This window comes from Trachypithecus francoisi, unplaced genomic scaffold (assembly GCF_009764315.1).
Source record: "Trachypithecus francoisi isolate TF-2019V2 unplaced genomic scaffold, Tfra_2.0 Lachesis_group5, whole genome shotgun sequence".
NCBI lineage: Eukaryota > Metazoa > Chordata > Mammalia > Primates > Cercopithecidae > Trachypithecus > Trachypithecus francoisi.
Genome location: NW_022681470.1, coordinates 137035417 through 137056312, shown reverse-complemented (window position 1 = coordinate 137056312; position 20896 = coordinate 137035417). Strand labels below are relative to the sequence as shown.

Here is a 20896-nt window from a genome sequence, read left to right as displayed (position 1 = left end):
ACCAACGGGGGAATGACTGTTGCTGCCGTAAATACTCCACATATTAATTTACTGAATCCTTGAACCTAACTGGTAAGTTTTGGTTCTGTTTGTTGGTTTTATTTATTTTTATTTTTATTTTATTTTTTTGAGACGGAGTCTCGCTCTCCCGCCAGGCTGGAGTGCAGTGGCCGGATCTCAGCTCACTGCAAGCTCCGCCTCCTGGGTTTAGGCCATTCTCCTGCCTCAGCCTCCCGAGTAGCTGGGACTACAGGCACCCGCCACATCGCCCGGCTAGTTTTTTGTATTTTTTAGTAGAGACGGGGTTTCACCGTGTTAGCCAGGATGGTCTCGATCTCCTGACCTCGTGATCCGCCCGTCTCGGCCTCCCAATGTGCTGGGATTACAGGCTTGAGCCACCGCGCCCGGCCGGTTTTATTTATTTTTAAGATAGACTGTTGCTCTGTTGCCCAGGCTGGCCTACAATGGCTTAATCTGGTTCACCCTGCCTCTTAAACTGGCCGCCTTCATGTTTCTATTCCTTTGGGGTCCTGTGGCTCAGCCCAACCCCCTCTGGGATGCCTCCAGAACTGGCAGATCCAAGGGAGAATTCTGTTTATAATGTCGTGAGGCTTTGAAAGTTAACATCTTTAAATACTTTGGGGGTCAGATTGGGGATAGTACAACAACGTACTCCTGGCGGGAGACCCAGGAATTAAAATAGTAGGTTCATTCCAAAAATCCAGATCCCTAAAGAATGAATGAGGCTACAAAATGGCACCTTGCCCCTGCTTCCAATTTAAGGTTTTTTTCCTCTGCTTGGTGGCCTTTCAGGTATTTCTAGTCTTGAGTAACTTCCACTTTGCCCTATCTGCCAGAATAAAACTCTGGGCTGGGTGCAGTGGCTCATGCCTGTAATCCCAGCACTTTGAGAGGCCGAGGCGGTCGGATCACCTGAAGTCAGGAGGTGGAAACCAGCCTGGCCAACATGGTGAAACCCTGACTCTACTAAGAATACAAAAATTATCAGGGCATGGTGGGGGTTCCCTGTAATCCCAGCTACTCGGGAAGCTGAGGCAGGAGAACTACACGAACCCGGGAGGCAGAGGTTGCAGTGAGCAGAAATCGCGCCATTGCACTCCCGTGACGTCACCGCTAACGGGCATGGCGTCACTTAGGAGAGCTCGTGTGCTGGCGGAATGAGAAGCCCCGTCCACGCCACGCCCACAACGCGGAGTTTAGTCTGCGCATGCCTCGCTCGACACCGCGCTCGTGCGCATGCCCATAAAGGCTAAGGAAGGTGCGCACAGGTCACATGCGCCGGCGGTCAGCGCGCGCATCGCCTGCCCCGGAAGTGGTCGGCGCGCGGCGCGGCGCGCCTGGGCGCTAAGATGGCGGCGGCGTGAGTTGCATGTTGTGTGAGGATCCAGGGGCCGCCGCGTAGCTCGGGCCCCGCCATGGCCGTCACCATCACGCTCAAAACGCTGCAGCAGCAGACCTTCAAGATCCGCATGGAGCCTGACGAGACGGTGCGGGCCGGGCCGGAGCCCGGGGGCGGGAGTGACGGGTGCCGGGGATGGGGTGGGGGCTGGGAGGCTAGGATCCCAACGGGAGGGGTAGGGAGGACGGCGCGGGTCGGCCCTGTCCAGACCCCCGACCTGCCCGACTTTCCTGGACCCCCCGATGGTCTTTAGCCCAGTCCCCAGCGGCGGGCGGCGCTCCTGGGCCGGTCTCCGGGCGACGCCCCACCCCCGGGCCTCTGGCCAGGTTCCGGCTCCAATGTCAGCGCTCTCGCGGGGCGCGGGCGTCACAGGCTCGGAGTCCTGGGCAGGCCAAGCTCTCCAGGACTGGGCTCCACGTTCTCAGCTTTGCAGGCTTCTCCTGGGGACACTGGTGGTGGAATCTAGGAGTAATGACCAGGAGATACTGAGTAGTGACGACAACAACGATGTTAATGATAATAAACGGGTCTCAGTCTTTATGATTTTGGTGGTCCGTGTTTGTTGGGCGTTTATTTTTTATCAGTCACCGAGTGTTTTAGTGTTGTTTTACTGTTCTGCATAACGGGCTTGTCATTGGGGATCTCTGACCATTTTACAGACGCGGAAACCTTGGGGTTAAGGAACTTTGTCACAGTCACACATGTAATGTCAGAGCTGGGATTCACATTCGGTTCTGCCTCGTGTGAGCGTCCACTATATAAATATTATGCTGCCTTTTTAGTCGAAAATAGAATTGGGACCTAATTCAAACATACTGAATGTCTATTGGGTACTTGTCACTTTTTGCACAGTGAGGGAGACATTGAAGTCCACTTTTCGTAGAAAAGGAAACACATTTTTTGATCAGCTCAACGGTTTGGCTTTGGGCAAGTTAACCTCTCTGTGCCTCCGTTTTCTCAAAATATCAAATGAACCTGTCGCCTGCTGGCTTCTGCCTGTAATCCCAGCACTTAGGGAGGCAGAGGCAAGAGGAGCGCTCGAGCCTGGGAATTCAAGATCATCCTGGCAACACAGTGAGATCCCATTCTCTACAAAAAGAAGAAACAAAAATAAATAAATAAAAGGAGGCCAATTAAATGTATTTCATAGGAAGCTTAAAAGGTATGCCACATACACACTTATAGTAGCACTATTGGCCAGGCATGGTGCCTCATGCCTCTGTAATCCTAATGATTTGGGAGATGGAGGCAGGAGGATTGCTTGAGGCCAGAAGTTTGAGACCAGCCAGCCTAACATAGGGAGACTCTTATCTACAAAAATGATTTTTTAAAAAATTAGCCTGGTGTGGTGGTGTGCACCTTTATTCCTAGCTACTCCCAAGGCTGGGTGAGAGTACCACTTGAGTCCAGGAGTTTGAGGCTGCAGTGAGCTATGGTCGTGCCACTTCAATCCAGTGTGGGCAGCAGTGAGATCTTGTCTTTTACAAAATATCACTATGAACTATTAGTCACTGTTATTGTCCAAGATACAGTATAGAGTGGGGGACTGTCCCCTTTATTCTGTTATCATACTTTATACCACCTGAAATTAACATTTTCTTCACATTAGTGTTTTCTCTTTGAGAGCAGGGACTTGTGTTATGTTCTGTGCTGTGGCCTCCATGTCTAAAACAGCACCTGGCATGTAACATGTGTTTAGTATAAATAAATACTGTGTTGAATGGCATGATGATTGAATTAATTCTTATCTAGCATGTTTTAGATGCTGAGAAAGCTTAAAAATTCCAGCATGCTTGCCTCTCTGCCATCAGGGCTTGCAGCTTCTCCGTCCTAAACTAGAAGGGAAGAGAGAATCTTGGGGTCTCCAGTGACTGTCTGTACTACTTTTTCTAGGTGAAGGTGCTAAAGGAGAAGATAGAAGCTGAGAAGGGTCGTGATGCTTTCCCCGTGGCTGGACAGAAACTCATCTATGCCGGCAAGATCTTGAGCGATGATGTCCCTATCAGGGACTATCGCATCGATGAGAAGAACTTTGTGGTCGTCATGGTGACCAAGGTGGGTGACGTGTGCTGGCTGGGAGGGACGAGCTAGGGAGCTGGCAAAGAGCCTGTGTGCCCAGGAGAGATTAGCCATGAACAGGGCGGGGCTGCAGCAGAGCGGGTTGTTGGGTCTGATAGGGTTGCTGATGCCAGCTCCCTTTTTCTTGCTGTTGCAGACCAAAGCCGGCCAGGGTACCTCAGCACCCCCAGAGGCCTCACCCACAGCTGCCCCAGAGTCCTCTACATCCTTCCCGCCTGCCCCCACCTCAGGCATGTCCCATCCCCAACCTGCCGCCAGAGAGGACAAGAGCCCATCAGAGGAATCCGCCCCTACGACGTCCCCAGAGTCTGTGTCAGGGTAAGGCGGGGCAGCAGTCCCAGCTTGGGCCCTGTCTTCCTAGCACATTCCAGCATCCACATAAGTGGTCCCACACACCTGGAGGGAGGGCAAGCCGCCAGAAGCCAGGGTCCGATTTCTCTCTCTTGAATTTGCAGCTCTGTTCCCTCTTCAGGTAGCAGCGGGCGAGAGGAAGACGCGGCCTCCACGCTAGGTGGGTGGGTGGTCCCCAGGGCAGAGGTGACTGGGTGCCCCAGCCATCAGCTGGGCTTTATCTGGGTGCGGGAGGCCTGGGAGCTGCCCTTTCCTCTTCCTGGTGATCCAGGCTTTTCTGCTCCCTCCACAGTGACGGGCTCTGAGTATGAGACGATGCTGACGGAGATCATGTCCATGGGCTATGAGCGGGAGCGGGTCGTGGCCGCCCTGAGAGCCAGCTACAACAACCCCCACCGAGCCGTGGAGTATCTGCTCACGGTGAGGTGGGGCTGCTGCCTCCTAGGAAGGCCTTGAGGGTGTATACGGCCTCACTGCCCTGATGGGCGGTTGGGAAGGCAAAACCTGCCCTGAAAAGCATTTGGGTAGTGATTCTAGCCACTAAAGGCTTCCCACAGGAGGCTGGATGTGAGTGGTGGGTGGGCCTCTGGAGGGCAGGGCCGAGGCCTCATCTGTGTCCTGGCCAGGGCATGGAGGAGGGTGGCAGCAGGAGGTCTGTGCTTTAGAACTAAACAGGACCCCTGACAGGGAATTCCTGGGAGCCCCGAGCCGGAACATGGTTCTGTCCAGGAGAGCCAAGTATCCGAGCAGCCGGCCACGGAAGCAGGTGGGTGTGCACGTGCTGCATCCGCTCTCCAGGTACCTGACTCACATCACACTCCACCCCGCAGTGCTCCTAGGAGCCTGGCATGGTGTCTGACTGCACCCCTTCCTACTACCAGCAGGAGAGAACCCCCTGGAGTTCCTGCGGGACCAGCCCCAGTTCCAGAACATGCGGCAGGTGATTCAGCAGAACCCTGCGCTGCTGCCCGCTCTGCTCCAGCAACTGGGCCAGGAGAACCCTCAGCTTTTGCAGGTGTGATCCCAAGGGCAGAGGGAGCCATGGCAGCCATCATTTCCGTTGCGTGTGGGCACCAGAGTCCGTAACATGTAGGAATTGTTCTAGGCCTGGAAAGTAGGACTAAGCACATGCATCCCCCACGCCCCCATGCTTCCTGTGACCTGTCGATCCCCACGGTTTCTCAGTCTTCCCAACCATCTTGTGAGGTGTGGGTGCTGTCAGCATCACCTCCCACAGAAGAAGACACCAGAAGCTTAGAGCAGCCTGTCATTCCCAGGGTCATACAATTGGTAGTGTGTGTGTCTGCCTGCTGCCTCAGGGACCTGGGCTGGGGCTCTGGCTCTGGCTTCACATACAGATGGTGCTGCGTAAATGTCTGTAAGGTGGCATGACATCACCCAGGACAGCTGTGCCCCAGTTGGCTCTGGGGTGACTCTGCTCAGTGAGGCTCCACCTTGCCCTTGAAGGTTCACAGGAAGAGTCGGGGAGTGACCCCCCGGCTGCAAGCAGGTTCCTCCGGGTCCTCGGTGAAGTGCCTACCGGTCTTGGCTCAGGACCCTGCTGTCTGCCCATTCTCCTCACTTCTCAGTCCTTTGCCGGCTCCTCCTGCTCGGTCCTGTTCTTCATCTGCACTTAGCCCTCCCTCATAGTGTCCTGGGGCCTTCAGTCTGTATGGGAACCCCCAAATCTATGTAGCCAGCCCAGGCCTCTCTGAATGCCACACTCCATGGCTGGCTTAATCTCCCCATCAAAGTGCTCTCTAGACTAGACTTCGAAGACTCAGAACAGACCTCCTCAGTCCTCCCCAATCTCTGCAAGGACTAGCCTGGGGTTGCTTCAGCCCCAGGCCCTGGGGACCTGCTGGGGTCCATCCCTCGTCCTGTCTGCTCTTCCCACTCAGCTCCTCCCTGCGCTCCAGCTCCCTGGCAGCCTCTTCCTGGGCCTCTGCCACTGCACAGTCCTGCAGTCCACTTTCCATCATGAGGCAGATAACTGAAAAGCACTTTCTTCTTTAATGCGAAAATGGTCAGATGTAGACAATAGTAGAGTTGCATGAGAGCTTCCAGATACCCAGGCAGGGCACAGTGGCTCATGCCTGTAATCCCAGCACTGTGGGAGGCTAAGGCAGGCGGACTACTTGGTCAGGAGTTTTAGATCAGCCTGGTCAACATGGCAAAAACTTGTCTCTACTATAAATACAAAAAGTAACTGAGCATCATGGCAGGCCACTGTAGTCCCAGCTACTCAGGAGGCGGAGGCACGAGACTTGCTTGAACCCAGGAGGCAGAAATTGCAGTAAACTGAGATTGCCCCACTGCACTCCAGCCTGGGTGACAGAGTGAGACTGTCTCAAAAAGAACAGAAACAGAGGCCGGGCACAGTGGCTCACGCCTGTAATCCCAGCACTTTGGGAGGCTGAGGCGGGCTGATCACGAGGTCAGGAGATTGAGACCATCCTGGCTAACATGGTAAAACCCCGTCTCTACTAAAAATACAAAAAATGAGCTGGGTGTGGTGGCGGGCGCCTGTAGTCCCAGCTACTGGAGAGGGTGAGGGAGGAGAACACCATCAACCTGGGAGGCGGAGCTTGCTGTGAGCCAAGATCGCGCCACTGCACTCCAACCTGGGCAGCAGAGCGAGACTCCGCCCAACACCCAGATGAGTTCACTTTTTTTGGTTTGGTGGCTGGTGGGTGGGAATAGAGACACGGTCTATGTTGCCCAGGCTGGTTTTGAACTCCTGGGCCCAAGCAGTCCCTCCTGCCTTGCCTCCCAAATTATTGAGGTTACAGGTGTGAGCCACCACACCCAGCCAAGTTTACCTTTCTAAAAGATGCGCAGACCATGTCTTTTCCCGTGTAACTGTCACCACCGTGGCTTCCCCCTGCTCTAGAAAATGGGTCTGACTTGGGCCTTCCTCTCTGGTGTCATTGTCTGCTTCCTCCCCCTTCCCTTGTTCGCTCTGTTTTTTTGTTGTTTGTTTTTGAGATAGAGTTTTGCTCTTGTTGCCCAGGCTGGAGTGCAGTGGCGCAGTCTCGGCTCACCGCAACCTCCGCCGCCTCGGTTCAAGAGATTCTGCTACCTCAGCCGCTGGAGTAGCTGGGATTACAGGCTTGTGGCACCACGCCCTGCTAATTTTGTATTTTTAGTAGAGATGGCGTTTCTCCATGTTGGTCAGGCTGCTCTCAAACTCCTGACCTCAGGTGATCCGCCTGCCTCAGCCTCCCAAAGTACTGGGATTGCAGGCGTGAGGCACTGTGCCCAGCCACATTCACTCTGTTCTTGCTTCTGTTTTTGAGACTTCCCAGATGCATCCACCCTGGGCCTTTGCACTTGCTGTTTGCTTTACGTGGAGGAAACCTTCTGCATCCCCTATACTGCAGGCCTGTCCTCCAGCCCTCATCTGCAGTTCCTTCCTAGCCAGACACCTACAGTTGTTTGGTTCATTTATTGGCTCACTTACTATTTTTGAGACTTTGTTGCCTAGGCTGGAGTGCAGTGGCGCTATCTCAGCTCCCTGCATCCTCTGCCTCCCAGGTTCAAGTGATTCTCCTACCTTAGCCTTCTTGAGTAGCTGGGATTACAGGCACGGGCATGTGCTATCACACCCAGCTGATTTTTGTATTTTTAGTAGAGATGGGATTTCACCATGTTGGCCAGGCTGGTCTCCAACTCCAGGCTGATCTCAAATCACCTCAAGTGATTACTGGTGTGAACTACTGCGCCCGGCCTATTTGTCTATTTATTTATTCAAGACAGGGTCTTGCTCTGTTGCCCAGGCTGGAGTTCAGTGGCTTACTGCAGCCTCCGCCTCCTGGGTTCAGTCTCATGCCTCAGCCTGCCAACTAGGTGGGATTACAGGCATCTGCCACCACACCTGGCTACTTTTTGTATTTTTAGTAGAGATGGGGGTTCACCATGTTGGCCAGACTGGTCTCGAACTCCTGACCTCAAGTGATCTTGACCTGCCCCCGCCTCTTAAAGTGCTAGGATTACAGGTGTGATCCACCACGCCTGGCTTATTTTTTGGCTCACTTAAAAGCCCATCATCAGCTCCTCCAGGGCAGGGCTTGTGTTGACTGCTATGTTGTGTTTGGCCAGAATAGGCTCCTCTGGATATTTGCCTGACTGAATGAAAAAGCAAGGGTTCTGATGACCTGGGGAGAGGAGGGGCTGTGAATTACCTTCCCTTCCCCACCCTCTCCCGCAGCAAATCAGCCGGCACCAGGAACAGTTCATCCAGATGCTGAACGAGCCCCCTGGGGAGCTGGCAGACATCTCAGATGTGGAGGGGGAGGTGGGCGCCATAGGAGAGGAGGCCCCGCAGATGAACTACATCCAGGTGACACCGCAGGAGAAAGAAGCTATAGAGAGGGTAAGAGGCCTGGCTGAGGTGTGACTGCGGGTGGGCAGGACCCCTACCCTCTGCTGCTCACACTTAACCCATCTTCCCACAGTTGAAGGCCCTGGGCTTCCCAGAGAGCCTGGTCATCCAGGCCTATTTCGCGTGTGAAAAAAATGAGAACTTGGCTGCCAACTTCCTCCTGAGTCAGAACTTTGATGATGAGTGATGCCAGGAGGCCAGGCCACCCAAGCCCTCACCCTACCCTATTCCATGAAAGTTTTATAAAAGAAAAATATATATATATTCATGTTTATTTAAGAAATGGGAAAAAAAAAATCAAAAACCTTAAAAAAAAAAAAAAGCAAACAGTCCAGCTTCCTGTCCTCCTAAAGTGGCCCCTGTTCCCATCTCGGTCTGAGAAGACCTGGGCCAGACAGCTGTCCCCCCATCCTCCTCCCCAACCCAGCCTGCTCAGAGAAGCTGGCAGGACTGGGAGGCGACAGATGGGCCCCTCTTGGCCTCTGTCCCAGCTCCCTGCAGCCAGATGGAAAGGCGGCTGCTTGCCTCTCCATCCTCCAAAGAACCCGAGGACCCCCCCCACCCCATCTTCTTCTTGGATGAGAGGAAGCTGGAGCCCCAAACTTTGATCCTCCATTGGAGTGGCCCAAATCTTTCCATCTGGGGCAAGCCCTAAAAGGCCCAAGGCCCCCTCCCGTCTGGCTTTGGCCTCCAGCCTGGAGAAGGGCTAACATCAGCTCAGTGTCAAGGCCACCCCCACCCCAGAACAGAACCGTGTCTCTGATAAAGGTTTTGAAGTGAATAAAAGTTTTAAAAACCAGCCCTATGGTCTGTACCTGCTGGGGCTCCCCGCGCCTGCCTGTCTGGGTCTGGGGGCTGGCTGGGCACAGGCAGGCATGGTGATGGGTGCCGGGAAGGGGGAGAGAGGAGTCTGTGAGTCCCTGCAGATTGAGGCTCCCAGTGTCTCCTCCCCCAGTGTGCCATTTCCAGGCAGTGGACCCCAGCCCAACCTTGCAAGGACTGCTGCTCCCCAGCCCCCACCATCATCACCACAGTCTGTTTTGGCTATACTTCCCCCCGCACCCACCGGCCCTGTAATTGGCTAATTACTGGAGATGAATGTTGGTAAACAGAAGCCGCTTTCTCTTCTGCCATCTGCTTCTCCATTATTTGCCCATTGCACCCCCCTTTTTCTCCCCTTGAAGCTCCAGTTAGTCAACAGGGCCTAGAGTCCCTGTCCCCTTTTGAGTAGAGCCAAGTGGGGGATCCCCCAGCCTTTAAGTGTTGAAGGAGGAACCAGGGCACCCAGAGAGGCACACCTTGAGAGGACACAGATCTCTTCAGGGGTACTGCCAAGTAGCAGGCTTTATTGGGAAGGGACAAAGCCTCAGGAGCTGGGTGCCCCAGAGGCTGCTGGGTCCTGAGCTGCAGCTGCAGCCAGTGCAGCAGCTCGCGCCTCCTGCTTCTGTCTTTGTTTTTCCTCCTTGAGGCGCTTGCGCTCCTTCTTCTCTAGGTCCTGGAGCACCTCCTGGAAGCGGGCACTCTTTGGGTTCACCTGGTAGCCCAGGAGCTCCTGGGCCTCAGCCTGCAGTCGGGCCCTCCTCTCCTTGTCAGCCTGGGCCTTCTCCCAGCGCTCCTGCTGCTGCTGCCGCCAGTTCGCAATCATCTGTGGCATCTTGGCCATGCACTCTGCGATATGCTGCTCCCTGCAGGGGAGGGAGAGTGGGCTGTGACACTGGCACTCAGCCAGGGCAGAGCCCACCCACCTATAGCTCACCCATAGGCCTCTGCCCACGGGCCTGCCTCCTCAACTCCCCCTGTCGATTAACTGTCAGGAAAAGCCCTTGACAAGTGAAGAACAGGAAGAGATGAGAAAGTTACTTGTGCATGAATTTGATCACAAGGGTGTGTCAAGCCCCAGTAAACCCCAGGTGCCAAAGCCAGATCAACATTTCACCGAGCTGCCTACTGAGCAAGCCAAGTGCCACTCCCATGGGTAATTTCACACCTTTATTCCACAGACATTGCTGAGCATCTCCTGTGCAGAGGCCAGGCCCAATTCTAGGCACAGGAGTGAAAGCAAGAAAGACATTTCCCACCAATCCTTGAGTTTGTAGCTACCAGTCACAGCCCCCTTTTTTTTAAGTTCAGGAGTACAAGTGCAGGTTTGTTACATAGGTAAACTTGTGCCATGGGGGTTTTTTGTACAGATTTACTTCATCACCCAGGTATTAAACCTAGTACCCAGAGGTCATTTTTCCTGATCCTCTCCCTCCACCCTCCAAAAAGCCCTAGTGTGTGGTGGTCCCTGTGTCCATGTGTTCTCATCATTTAGCTCCCACTTACAAGTGAGAACACGTTGTATTTGGTTTTCTGTTCCTGTGTTTGCTAAGGATGATAGTCTCAAGCTCCTGTCATGTCCCTACAAAGGACATGACCGTGTTCTTTTTTGTGACAGCCTCATTTAAGGATTCGAAAAGTGAAGAATTAAGCACTATAACAGTCATCTGGCTGAGGAGGGGCAGAAACAGGAGTCCCTGCTCCATGATTCCCTGCCTGGGTGATCAGACACATGGCTTCACCAAGCCTCAGTTTCCTCATCTCTAAAATTAGGGCAATCCCTTCTTCCTCTTAAGGCTGTTGGGAAAACAAGAAAGTTAAACACCGGGAACACACTCGACCTACCCCCTTCACCCTCCAGGATGTGGCATTATCTATAAGAGATGCCCCTGGCCTGATTGGATGCCGTAGCTCACGCCTGTAATCCCAGCACTTTGGGAGGCCGAGGTGGGTGGATCACCTGAGGTCAGGAGTTCAAGACCAGCCTGGCCAATATGGTGAAACCCCGTCTCTACTAAAAACACGAAAAATGAGCCGGGCGTCGTGGCAGGCGCCTGTAATCCCAGCTACTTGGGAGGCTGTAGCAGGAGAATCACTTGAGCCCGGGAGGCGGAGGTTGCAGTGAGCTGAGATGGCACTCCAGCCTGGGCAACAAGAGCAAAACTCTGCCTCAAAAAAAAAAAAAAAGATGCCCCTGGGTCCTTCAGACCTGCCTCTGTATTCGACCTCTGCCCTTGGTTCCAGGACCCATCACCTTCCTGCTGGCAACTTTTCCCCAGCCACACTGACCTCCTGGCTGTTCTTTAAGGCAATATCCTATCTCAGGGCATTTGCCCCAGCTGTTCCCTTTACCAGGAACTCTTTACCCAAGAGATCGCCCCATAGCTAAGTCTGGTTTTTCAGGGCTTTGCTTAAATACCACCTCAGAGAGGCCTGAGGCTTCCCAAACCAAAGCTGCCCTCAGGCACGCACTCTTCACTCTTTTTTTTTGTCTTTTTTTTTTTTTTTTTTTTTTTTTCCTTTTTGTGGAGAACGGGGTCTCGCTGTATTACCCAGGCAGGTCTCGAACTCCTGGGCTCAAGCTATCCTCCCGCCTCTGCCTCCCTGAGAGCTGGGATTACAGGCGTGAGCCACCGCGCCCGGCTGCACTCTTCACTCTTTTACCTTCCTAATAGTCCGCTGTCACCATCTGATATTAAAGGTCCTTTTGGGGCCTGCCTCAGCCTCCCAAATAGCTGGGATTACAGGCATGAGCCACCGCGCCCAGCCTGGGACAGGGTCTTGCACAAGGTATGCGCTGGGTAAATACTTGGTGATGATGGCCGGACGCGTTGGCTCCCACCTGTAATCCCAGCACTTTGGGAGTCTGAGGCGGGTGATCACTTGAAGTACGGAGTACGAGACCAGCCTGGCCAATACGGTGGAACCCCGTCTCTACTAAAATTACAAAAATCAGCCAGGCGTGGTGGTGCACGCCCGTAATCCTAGCTACACGGGAGGCTAAGGCTGGAGAATCGCTTGAACCTGGGAGGCGGAAGTTGCAGTGAGCCGAGATCTCGCGACTGCACTCCAGCCTGGGCAAGAGAGCGAGACAGTCTCAAAAAAAAAAAAAAAAAAAAAACTTGCTGATGAATGACTAAATAGACTGTTATTCTGAGTTTGTTTTGCGGCCAGGTGAGCGAATATATAAATCTGCAACATACAAATGCTACGACGTGACCCCGATGGGGTAGGCACGGCTTGGGGCCCAGTTCGCCCACGGGGCACAGAGGGCAGCCCCGCGCGTCTGCCTGCACGCACGCACCTCTCCCGACGCTTCTGCTCTTCGGCCAGATGCTTCACCCGCAGCGACTCCTGCATGGTCGCCAGGCTCGGGTACCATTCGCGTTCTTCGGCCTCCAGCTCCCGCAGCTGCTCCGGCGACGGCCACAACGAACCGGGAGCCACCCCGGAGGCGGCGCCGTAACGCGCGAACTGCTTAGCCGCGTAGCGCGGCCCCAGCTGCCACCGCGGAGTCAGGAGGTCCTCGGGGTCTGGCCACCAGGGTTCCGGCGCGCGGCGCGGGGGCGGCCGCGCCCGGTAGCCACGAGAACCCGGGGCCAGGGTCGCCGTCAGTCCTAGGAGGCTGCGTGCCTGTCGCACGGACGCCGCCATCTTGGCTGTGCGGGGTCCTCGCAGGCCCGCCGGGCTGTCCACGCCCGTTGCCTGAGCGCGAGGCCCGGTGTGGGCCAAGGCAGGGAGAGGGGCGTCCCGGTTGCTTCAGTTCGGGGGAGGGCGGCGAAGGGAGTAGTGTGGATTTTACATGTTTCCACGTACAGCTTTAAATTTTAGTTAAACAGTTACTTATAAGTCTTTTTTTATTTTCACTTTTTTTCTTCTCCTTTTTGCACACTGACACTTAAAAATATATATTTTTAGCTGGGCGCGGTGGCTCACGCCTGAAATCCCAGCACTGTGGGAGGCCAAGGCGGGCGGAACACCTGAGGTCGCGTGTTCGAGACCAGCCTCTTTTTTTTTTTTTTTTTTGAGACAGAGTCTCGCTCTGCCAATGGCGCGATCTCGGGTCACTGTCACCTCCGCCTCCCGGGAGGAGAGGAGAAACCCCATCCCTACTGAAAATGCAAAATTAGCCGGGTGTGGTGGCCCATGCCTGTAGTCCCAGCTACTCGGGAGGCTGAGGTTGCGGTGAGCCGAGATCACGCCATTGCATTCCAGCCTGGGTAACAGGAGCGAAACTCTGTCTAAAATAAATAATAAATAAATAAATAAATAAATATGTATATGCTCACCTGGTTGCAAATATATGCAGTGTTCAATGATGTTCTTTGGGTAAAAATCATATTTTTAATTTTACTTTTATACATTTAAACTAGCATTTATTAGGCTGGGCTCAGTGGCTCCCGCCTGTAATCCCAGCGCTTTGGGAGGCTGAGGTGGGCGGATCACTTGAGGTCAGGAGTTCAAGACCAGCCTGACCAACATGGCAAAACCTCGTCTCTACTAAAAATACAAAAGTTAGGTGGGCATGGTGGTAGACGCCTGTAATCCCAACTACTCAGGAGGCTGAGGCAGGAGAATTGCTTGAACCAGGGAGGTGGAGGTTGCAGTGAGCTGAGATCGTGCCATTGCATTCTAGCCTGGGTGACAGAGTGAGACTGTCTAAAACAAACAAACAACCCACTAGTATTTATTATTTTTTTAGTGTAAATGTACCTGGACGCGGTGGTTCACACCTGTAATCCCGGCACTTTGGGAGGCTGAGGCAGGCATCACTTGAGGTCAGAAGTTCGAGACCAGCCTGGCTATAACATGGTGAAACCCTGTCTCTACTAAAAATACAAAAATTATCTGGGCATGGTGGTGCACACCTGTAATCCCAGCTACTCGGAAGGCTGAGGCAGGAGAATTCCTTGAACCCGGGAGGCGGAGGTTGCAGTGAACTGAGATTACACCACTGCTCTCTAGCCTGGGCAACAGAGTGAGACTCTGTCTCATAATAAATAAATAAATAAATAAATAAATAAATAAATAATTCTGTCACGTGCTGTGACATGGATGAACCTTGAGGACATTAGGCTAAGTGAAAGAAGCCAGTCACAAAAGGATAAATATTGTATGATCCCACTTATATGAGGTAACTGGAGTAGTCAAATTCATAGAGACAGAAAGTAGATTAGGAGTTCCAGGGGTTGGGGGTGGAGGAGTGGGAGTTATTGCTTATAATGTATAATATATTTTATGTTGTAAAATATACAAAATAAAAAGAATTTGTGTTTTGTTTTGTTTTGAGTCAGAGTCTCGCTCTGTCTCCCACGTGAGAGTACAGTGGTGCAATGTTGGCTCACTGCAACCTCTGCCTCCCAGATTTAAGGGATTTTCGAGCCTCTGCCTGCTAAGTAGTTGGGACCACAGGCGCAAGCCACCAAGTCTGGCTGATTTTCGTATTTTACTAGAGACGAGGTTTCACCATGTTGGCCAGGCTGGTCTCAGACTCCTGACCTTAAGTGATCTGACCACTTCAGCCTCCCAAAGTGCTAGGATTACAGGTGTGAGCCACCATGCCCGGCCAAATGTTGTTATTGCTTTTGTTTTGTTTTTTTTGGAAACAGAATCTCGCTCTGTCGCCCAGGCTGGAGTGCAGTGGTGCGATCTCAGCTCACTGCAAGCTCCGCCTCCCAGGTTCACACCATTCTCCTGCCTCAGCCTCCCGAGTAGCTGGGACTACAGGCACCTGCTATCACGCCCGGCTAATTTTTTTTGTATTCTTAGTAGAGACGGGGTTTCACCGTGTTGCCAGGATGGTCTCGATCTCCTGACCTTGTGATCTGCCCGCCTTGGCCTCCGAAAGTGCTGGGATTACAGGCGTGAGCCACCACGCCCGGCCTGTTGTTGTTTTTAATCACACACATGCACACCTTCTCTGCCCCGGCAAAAAATAAATGCAATTTTCTCAAGACATGAATATTCATAACAATACCACGTATATATGTCATTCCCAAGCTGGAAATAGCTCACACCCAATGTCCATCTGAAGTAGAATAGACAGCTAAATTATGCTGTTTCAGCCAATGGAATACTACACAGGAATGAAAGAGCAGATATTACATCTCACAGCAAGATGGATGATTCTTTTTTTTGTTTCTTGTTTTGTTTTTTTTTTGAGAGGGAGTTTTGCTCTTGTTGCCCAGGCTGGAGTACAGTGGCGCAATCTCGGCTCACCGCAACCTCCGCCTACTGGGTTCTAGTGATTCTCCTGTCTCAGCCTCCTGAGTAGCTGGGATTCCAGGCGCCCAGCACTACGCCTGGCTAATTTTTGGTATTTTTAGTAGAGATGGGGTTTCACCATGTTGGCCAGGCTGGTCTCAAACCCCTGACCTCAGGTGATCCGCCTGCCTCGGCCTCCCAAAGTGCTGGGATTACAGGCGTGAGGCACCGTGCTTGGCCTGAATGATTCTCATAAGCATAATGTGCAACAAAGGGAGCAGGACCTATATGATTGCTTTTAAATTTTAATTTTATTTTTTTGAGACAGGGTCTTGCACTGTTGCCCAGGCTAGAGTGCCCTGGCTCAGTCATAGCTCACTGTAGTCTTGAATTCCTGGGCTCAAGCGATCCTCCCGCCTCAGTCTCTCAAGTAGCAAGACTACAGGCATGAAACACTACTCCCACCTACATGTTAACTTTTTTTTGTAGAGACGGGGTTTCTCTATGTTACCCAGGTTGGTCTTGAACTCCTGGGCTCCCCTCCTCTCTTCTCACCTCTCCTCCCCTCCTTTCTTGACAGGGTCTCACTGTCGTCCAGGCTGGAGTACACTGGCATGATCACTGCAGCCTCAATCTCCTGGTTATCAAGTGATCCTCCCACCTCAGGTTCCTGAGTAGCTGGAACTGCAGGCAGTCACCATCAAGCCTGGCTAATTTTTGTATTCTTTGTACAGATAGAGTCTCAATATGTTGCCCAGAGTGGTCCTGAATCCTGGGGCCCAAGTTATCCTCCCACCTTGGCCTCCCAAAGTGTTGGGATTACAGGTATGAGCTACTATGCCTGACCTCAGAATTTTTTCATCTTGCAAACCTGTAACACTGTATCCATCAAACACTCGCTCCCCAGTTTCCCTTTCGCCCAGTCCCTGGCAGTCACTATTCTCCTTTGTTTCTATGAATTTGACAACTCTAGGTGCCTCATATAAGTGGAATCATAGGTTACTTGTCCTTTTGTAACTGGCTTGTTTTTTGAGACAAGAGTCTTGCTCGTTTGCTTAGGCTGAAGTGCAGTGGCACGATCATAACTGGCTGCAGCATTGACCTCCTGGACTCAAGTGATCCTCCAACCTCAGCCTCTCAAGTAGCTGAAACTAGAGGTGCTCACCTGGCTAATTTTTTTTTTTTTTTTCCTTGAGACAGAGTACTTGCTCTGTTGCCCAGGCTGGAGTGCAGTGGCGTGATCTCAGCTCACTGCAACCTCCGCCTCCTAGGCTGAAGCAATTCTCATGCCTCAGCCACCTGACTAGCTGGTACTACAGGTGGGAGCCACCTGTGCCTGGCCTAATTTTTTTTTTTATTTTTAGTAGAGACAGGACCTTACTGTGTTGCCCAGGCTGGTCTTGAACTCCTGAGGTCAAGCGATCCACCCGCCTTTGTCTCCCAAAGTGTTGGGTAAGCCACTCCACCTGGGGCTGGCTTATTTTAGTTAGTATAGTATCCTAAAATTCCTTTCCTTCCTTCTTTCCTTCCCTCACTCCCTCCTTCCTTTTTCTTTCCTTTCTACTTTTTTTTTTTTTTTTTTTTTGAGACAGTCTGACTCTATCACCCAGGCTGGAGTGCAGTGGCGGCAGGATCTTGGCTTACTGCAAACTCCACCTCCCAGGTTCAAGCAATTCTTGTGCCTCAGCCTCCTGAGTAGCTGGGATTACAGGTGCCCGCCACCACACCTGGCTAATTTTTGTATTTTTAGTCGAGATGGGATTTCACCATGTTGGCAAGTCTGGTTGCAAACTCCTGACCTCAAGTGATCTGCATGCCTCAGCCTCCCAAAGCGCTGGGATTACAGGCGTGAGCCACCATGCCTGGCATATCCTAAAGTTTCATCCATGTTGTAGCACATGTCAAAATTTCTTTCCTAGCCTGGGCAACATTGTGAAACCCTGTGTCTCCAAAAAATACAAAAATTAGCCGGCTGTGGTGGCGCATGCCTGTAATCCCACCTACTTGGGAGGCTGAGGTGGGAGGACCACTTGAGCCTGGGGGAGGTAAAGGCTGCAGTGAGCTGTATGTCACTGCACTCTAACCTGGGTGACAGAGTGAGACTATCTCAAAAATTTTTTTCTTTCGTTTTTAAGGCTGAATGCTGTTCCATTGTATGGATGGACCACATTTTTTTTTTTTCCCCAATTGCAGATGTCAGGCTGAAAGAATGGACCACATTTTAGGCCGGGCACGATGGCTCATGGCTGTAATCCCAGCACTTTGGGAGGCCGAGGCAGGAGGATCATGAGGTCAGGAGTTCAAGACCAGCCTGATCAACATGGTGAAACCCTGTCTCGCTAAAAATACAAAAATTAGCCAAGCATGGTGGTGCCCGCCTGTAGTCCCAGCTACTCAGGAGGCTGAGGCAGCAGAATTGCCTGAACCCAGGAGGCGGAGGTTGCAGTGAGCCAAGATAGTGCTACCGCGCTCCAGCCTGGGAGACAGAGTGAGACTCCGTATCAAAAAAAAGAATGTACTGTGTTTTGTTTATCCATTCACCTGTATGTGGACATTTGGGCTGCCTCCAATTTTTGCCTATTGTGAATAATGATCCTGTGAACATGAGTGTGCAGCATTTCTTCTTCTTCTTCTTTTTTTTTTTTTTTGAGACAGAATCTCACTGTGTCATCCAGGCTGGAGTGCAGTGACATGATCTTGGCTCACAGCAACCTCTGCTAGGTTCAAGCGATTCTCCTGCCTCAGCTTCCCAAGTAACTGGGACTATGACTGGGCATGGTGGCTCACACCTGTAATCCCAGCAATTTGGGAGGCCGAGGTGGGTGGATCACCTGAGATCAGGAGTTCAAGACCAGCCTGGCCAACATGGTGAAACCCTATCTCTACTAAAAATGCAAAATAAGCCACGTGCTGTGGCGGGCGGCTGTAATCCCAGCTAATCAGGAGGCTGAGGCACAAGAATCACTTGAACCCAGGAGGCGGAGGTTGCAGTGAGCTAAGATTGTGCCCCTGCACTCCAGCCTGGGCGGATAGAGTGAGACTGTCTCAGGAAAAAAAAAAGGAAAAAGGAGGCCGGGCGCGGCGGCTCATGCCTGTAATCCCAACACTTTAGGAGACCGAGGCAGGAGGATCACAAGGTCAGGAGATCCAGACTATCCTGGCTAACACAGTGAAACCCCATCTCTACTAAAAATACAAAAAATTAGCTGGGCGTGGTGGCGGGCGCCTGTAGTCCCAGCTACTGGGGAGGCTGAGGCAGAATGGCATGAACACGGGAGGCGGAGATTGCAGTGAGATGAGATTGCGTCACTGCACTCCTGCCTGGGCGACAGAGCAAGACTCAGTCTCAAAAAAAAAAAAAAAGGAGGTGGGATTATAGGTGTGCACCACTACACCCAGCTGATTTTTTTTTTTTTTTTTTTTTTTTGTTGAGACGGAGTTTCGCTCTGTCGACCAGGCTGGAATGCAGTGGCCGGATCTCAGCTCACTGCAAGCTCCGCCTCCCGGGTTCACGCCATTCTCCTGCCTCAGCCTCCCGAGTAGCTGGGACTACAGGCGCCCACCACCTCGCCCGGCTAGTTTTCTGTATTTTTTAGTAGAGACGGGGTTTCACCGTGTTAGCCAGGGTGGTCTCGATCTCCTGACCTCGTGATCCGCCCGTCTCGGCCTCCCAAAGTGCTGGGATTACAGGCTTGAGCCACCGCGCCCGGCCTTTTTTTTTTGTATTTTTAGTAGAGATGAGATTTCACCATGTTGGCCAGGCTGGTCCCAATCTCCTGGCCTCAAGTGATCTGCCCGCCTCCACCTCCCAAGGTGCTGAGGCTTTTATTCTTTCCCCCCCCGCCCTGAGACGGAGTCTTGCTCTGACACCCAGGCTGGAGTGCAGTGGTGCGATCTCAACTCACTGCAACCTCTGCCTCCTAGGTTCAAGCAATTCTCCTGCCTCAGCCTCCCTAGTAACTGGGATTACAGGCACACCCACCATTCCCAGCTAATTTTTGTGCTGTTAGTAGAGACGGGGCTTTACCATGTTGGCTAGGCTGGTCTTGAACTCTTGACCTCGTGATCCATCCACCTCAGCCTTCTAGAGTGCTGGGATTACAGGTGTGAGCCACTGTGCCCGGCCAGGTTTTTATTTATTTCTTTTTTTTGAGACAGAGTCTCGCTCCGTCGCCCAGGCTGGAGTGCAGTGGCACAATCTCGGCTCACTGCAAGCTCCACCTCCCGGGTTCACGCCATTCTCCTGCCTCAGCCTCCCAAGTAGCTGGGACTACAGGCACCCACCACCATGACTGGCTAATTTTTGTATTTTTAGTAGAGATGGGGTTTCAGCGTGTTAGCCAGGATGGTCTCGATCTCCTGACCTTGTAATCGGCCCGCCTCAGCCTCCCAAAGTGCTGGGATTACAGGTGTGAGCCCGTGCCCGGCTAGACTAACTTTTTGTGTGTGTGTGTTTTTAGTAGAGAATGGGTTTCACCGTGTTAGCCAGGATGGTCTCGGTCTCCTGATGTCATGATCCACCCACCTCAGTCTCCCAAAGTGCTGGGATTACAGGCATGAGCCACCGCGCCTGGCCTCAGGTTTTTATTCTTAATGAAATAAAGTAGCATAGAATAAAATTACCAGATTGTTTCTGGTAATTACTATCACACTGTAGTAAGCATAAGTATTGTTTTACAAAACTTTCATTTCCGGCACGTATACATGTGTGTATATACTGGTGTTCTGGCTCCAGTTGCTGCCAACAAATGTTCCCATTTTATTAAGCCCATGGACTCCGTGGATCAGGATTTTCTGTAGGGCCCAGTGGGGATAGCTTGTCCCTGCTCACTGCTATCTGCAACCACAGCCAGGAAGATCTGAAGGTTGGGGTAACTTGACACCTGGCTGCTAGAATCATCAGGAAACATCATTCATTCATGTATAAGGACTGATGCTGGCTGGGGCCTCAGCGGGACTGTCAATTGGTGTATCTACACAGAGGTCTCTCTGCATGGGCCAGTTTAGGCTTTCTCACAGAATGGTGACTGAGTCTCAAGAAAACAAAACTGAAGTGTATAGCATCTTTTTCTTTGGTTTGTTTTCTTTTTTTTGAGATGGAGTCTGTTGCCCAGGCTGGAGTGCCTGGCCCTGAATTTTTATTTTTATTTTTAAATTAGTTAGCCATGGTGGTACATGCTTGTAATCCTAGCTACTTGGAGGCTGAGGAGGGAGGTTCACTCGAGTGTAGGAGGTCGAGGCTGCAATGAGCTATCATTGCACCACTGCATTGCAGCCTGGGCACATTTGTGTTAAAAAACAAGAGACTGGAAGAGATAAATAGATAAATATTTACAAGAAAGTAACAGTGGTTATTTCTAGGAGGACAGGGAGACTTTTTCTTAAGTTTCTTGTTGAATTGATAGTACACTGCACATAGTTAAAACAATTTAGGCCGGGCGCGGTGGCTCACGCCTGTAATCCCAGCACTTTGGGAGGCCGAGGCAGGCAGATCACAAGGTCAGGAGATCGAGACCATCCTGGCTAACACGGTGAAACCCCATCTCTACTAAAAATACAAAAATCAGCCAGGCGTGGTGGTGGGCACCTGTAGTCCCAGCTACTCGGGAGGCTGAGGCAGGAGAATGGCATGAACCTGG

General features: G+C 52.1%; 2 protein-coding genes across 3 annotated transcripts; one reads left to right on the top strand and one right to left on the bottom strand.

Annotated features, from left to right (window-relative positions):
- The first annotated feature begins 1117 nt into the window (after nt 1–1117).
- On the top strand, nt 1118–9033 carry RAD23A (RAD23 homolog A, nucleotide excision repair protein). Of its 2 annotated transcripts, none has more exons than XM_033195925.1 (9): nt 1118–1508; nt 3314–3475; nt 3636–3817; nt 3955–4010; nt 4143–4270; nt 4538–4616; nt 4735–4865; nt 8061–8225; nt 8308–9033. In XM_033195925.1, the coding sequence occupies exons 1-9, from the start codon at nt 1437–1439 to the stop codon at nt 8419–8421; spliced, it is 1089 nt and encodes a 362-aa protein (XP_033051816.1). In that variant the 5' UTR covers nt 1118–1436; the 3' UTR covers nt 8422–9033. The 2 variants fall into 2 exon arrangements, with proteins under 2 accessions (XP_033051816.1, XP_033051815.1); XM_033195924.1 differs by having other exon boundaries at nt 4732–4865.
- Nucleotides 9034–9548: 515 nt separating this feature from the next.
- GADD45GIP1 (GADD45G interacting protein 1) lies at nt 9549–12746 on the bottom strand. Its single transcript, XM_033195926.1, has 2 exons — nt 12358–12746; nt 9549–9919 (listed from the first exon to the last, which is right to left on the bottom strand). Exons 1-2 carry the CDS (start codon nt 12705–12707, stop codon nt 9601–9603), a joined length of 669 nt encoding a protein of 222 aa, XP_033051817.1. The 5' UTR covers nt 12708–12746; the 3' UTR covers nt 9549–9600.
- Between the last annotated feature and the right edge of the window lie 8150 nt (nt 12747–20896).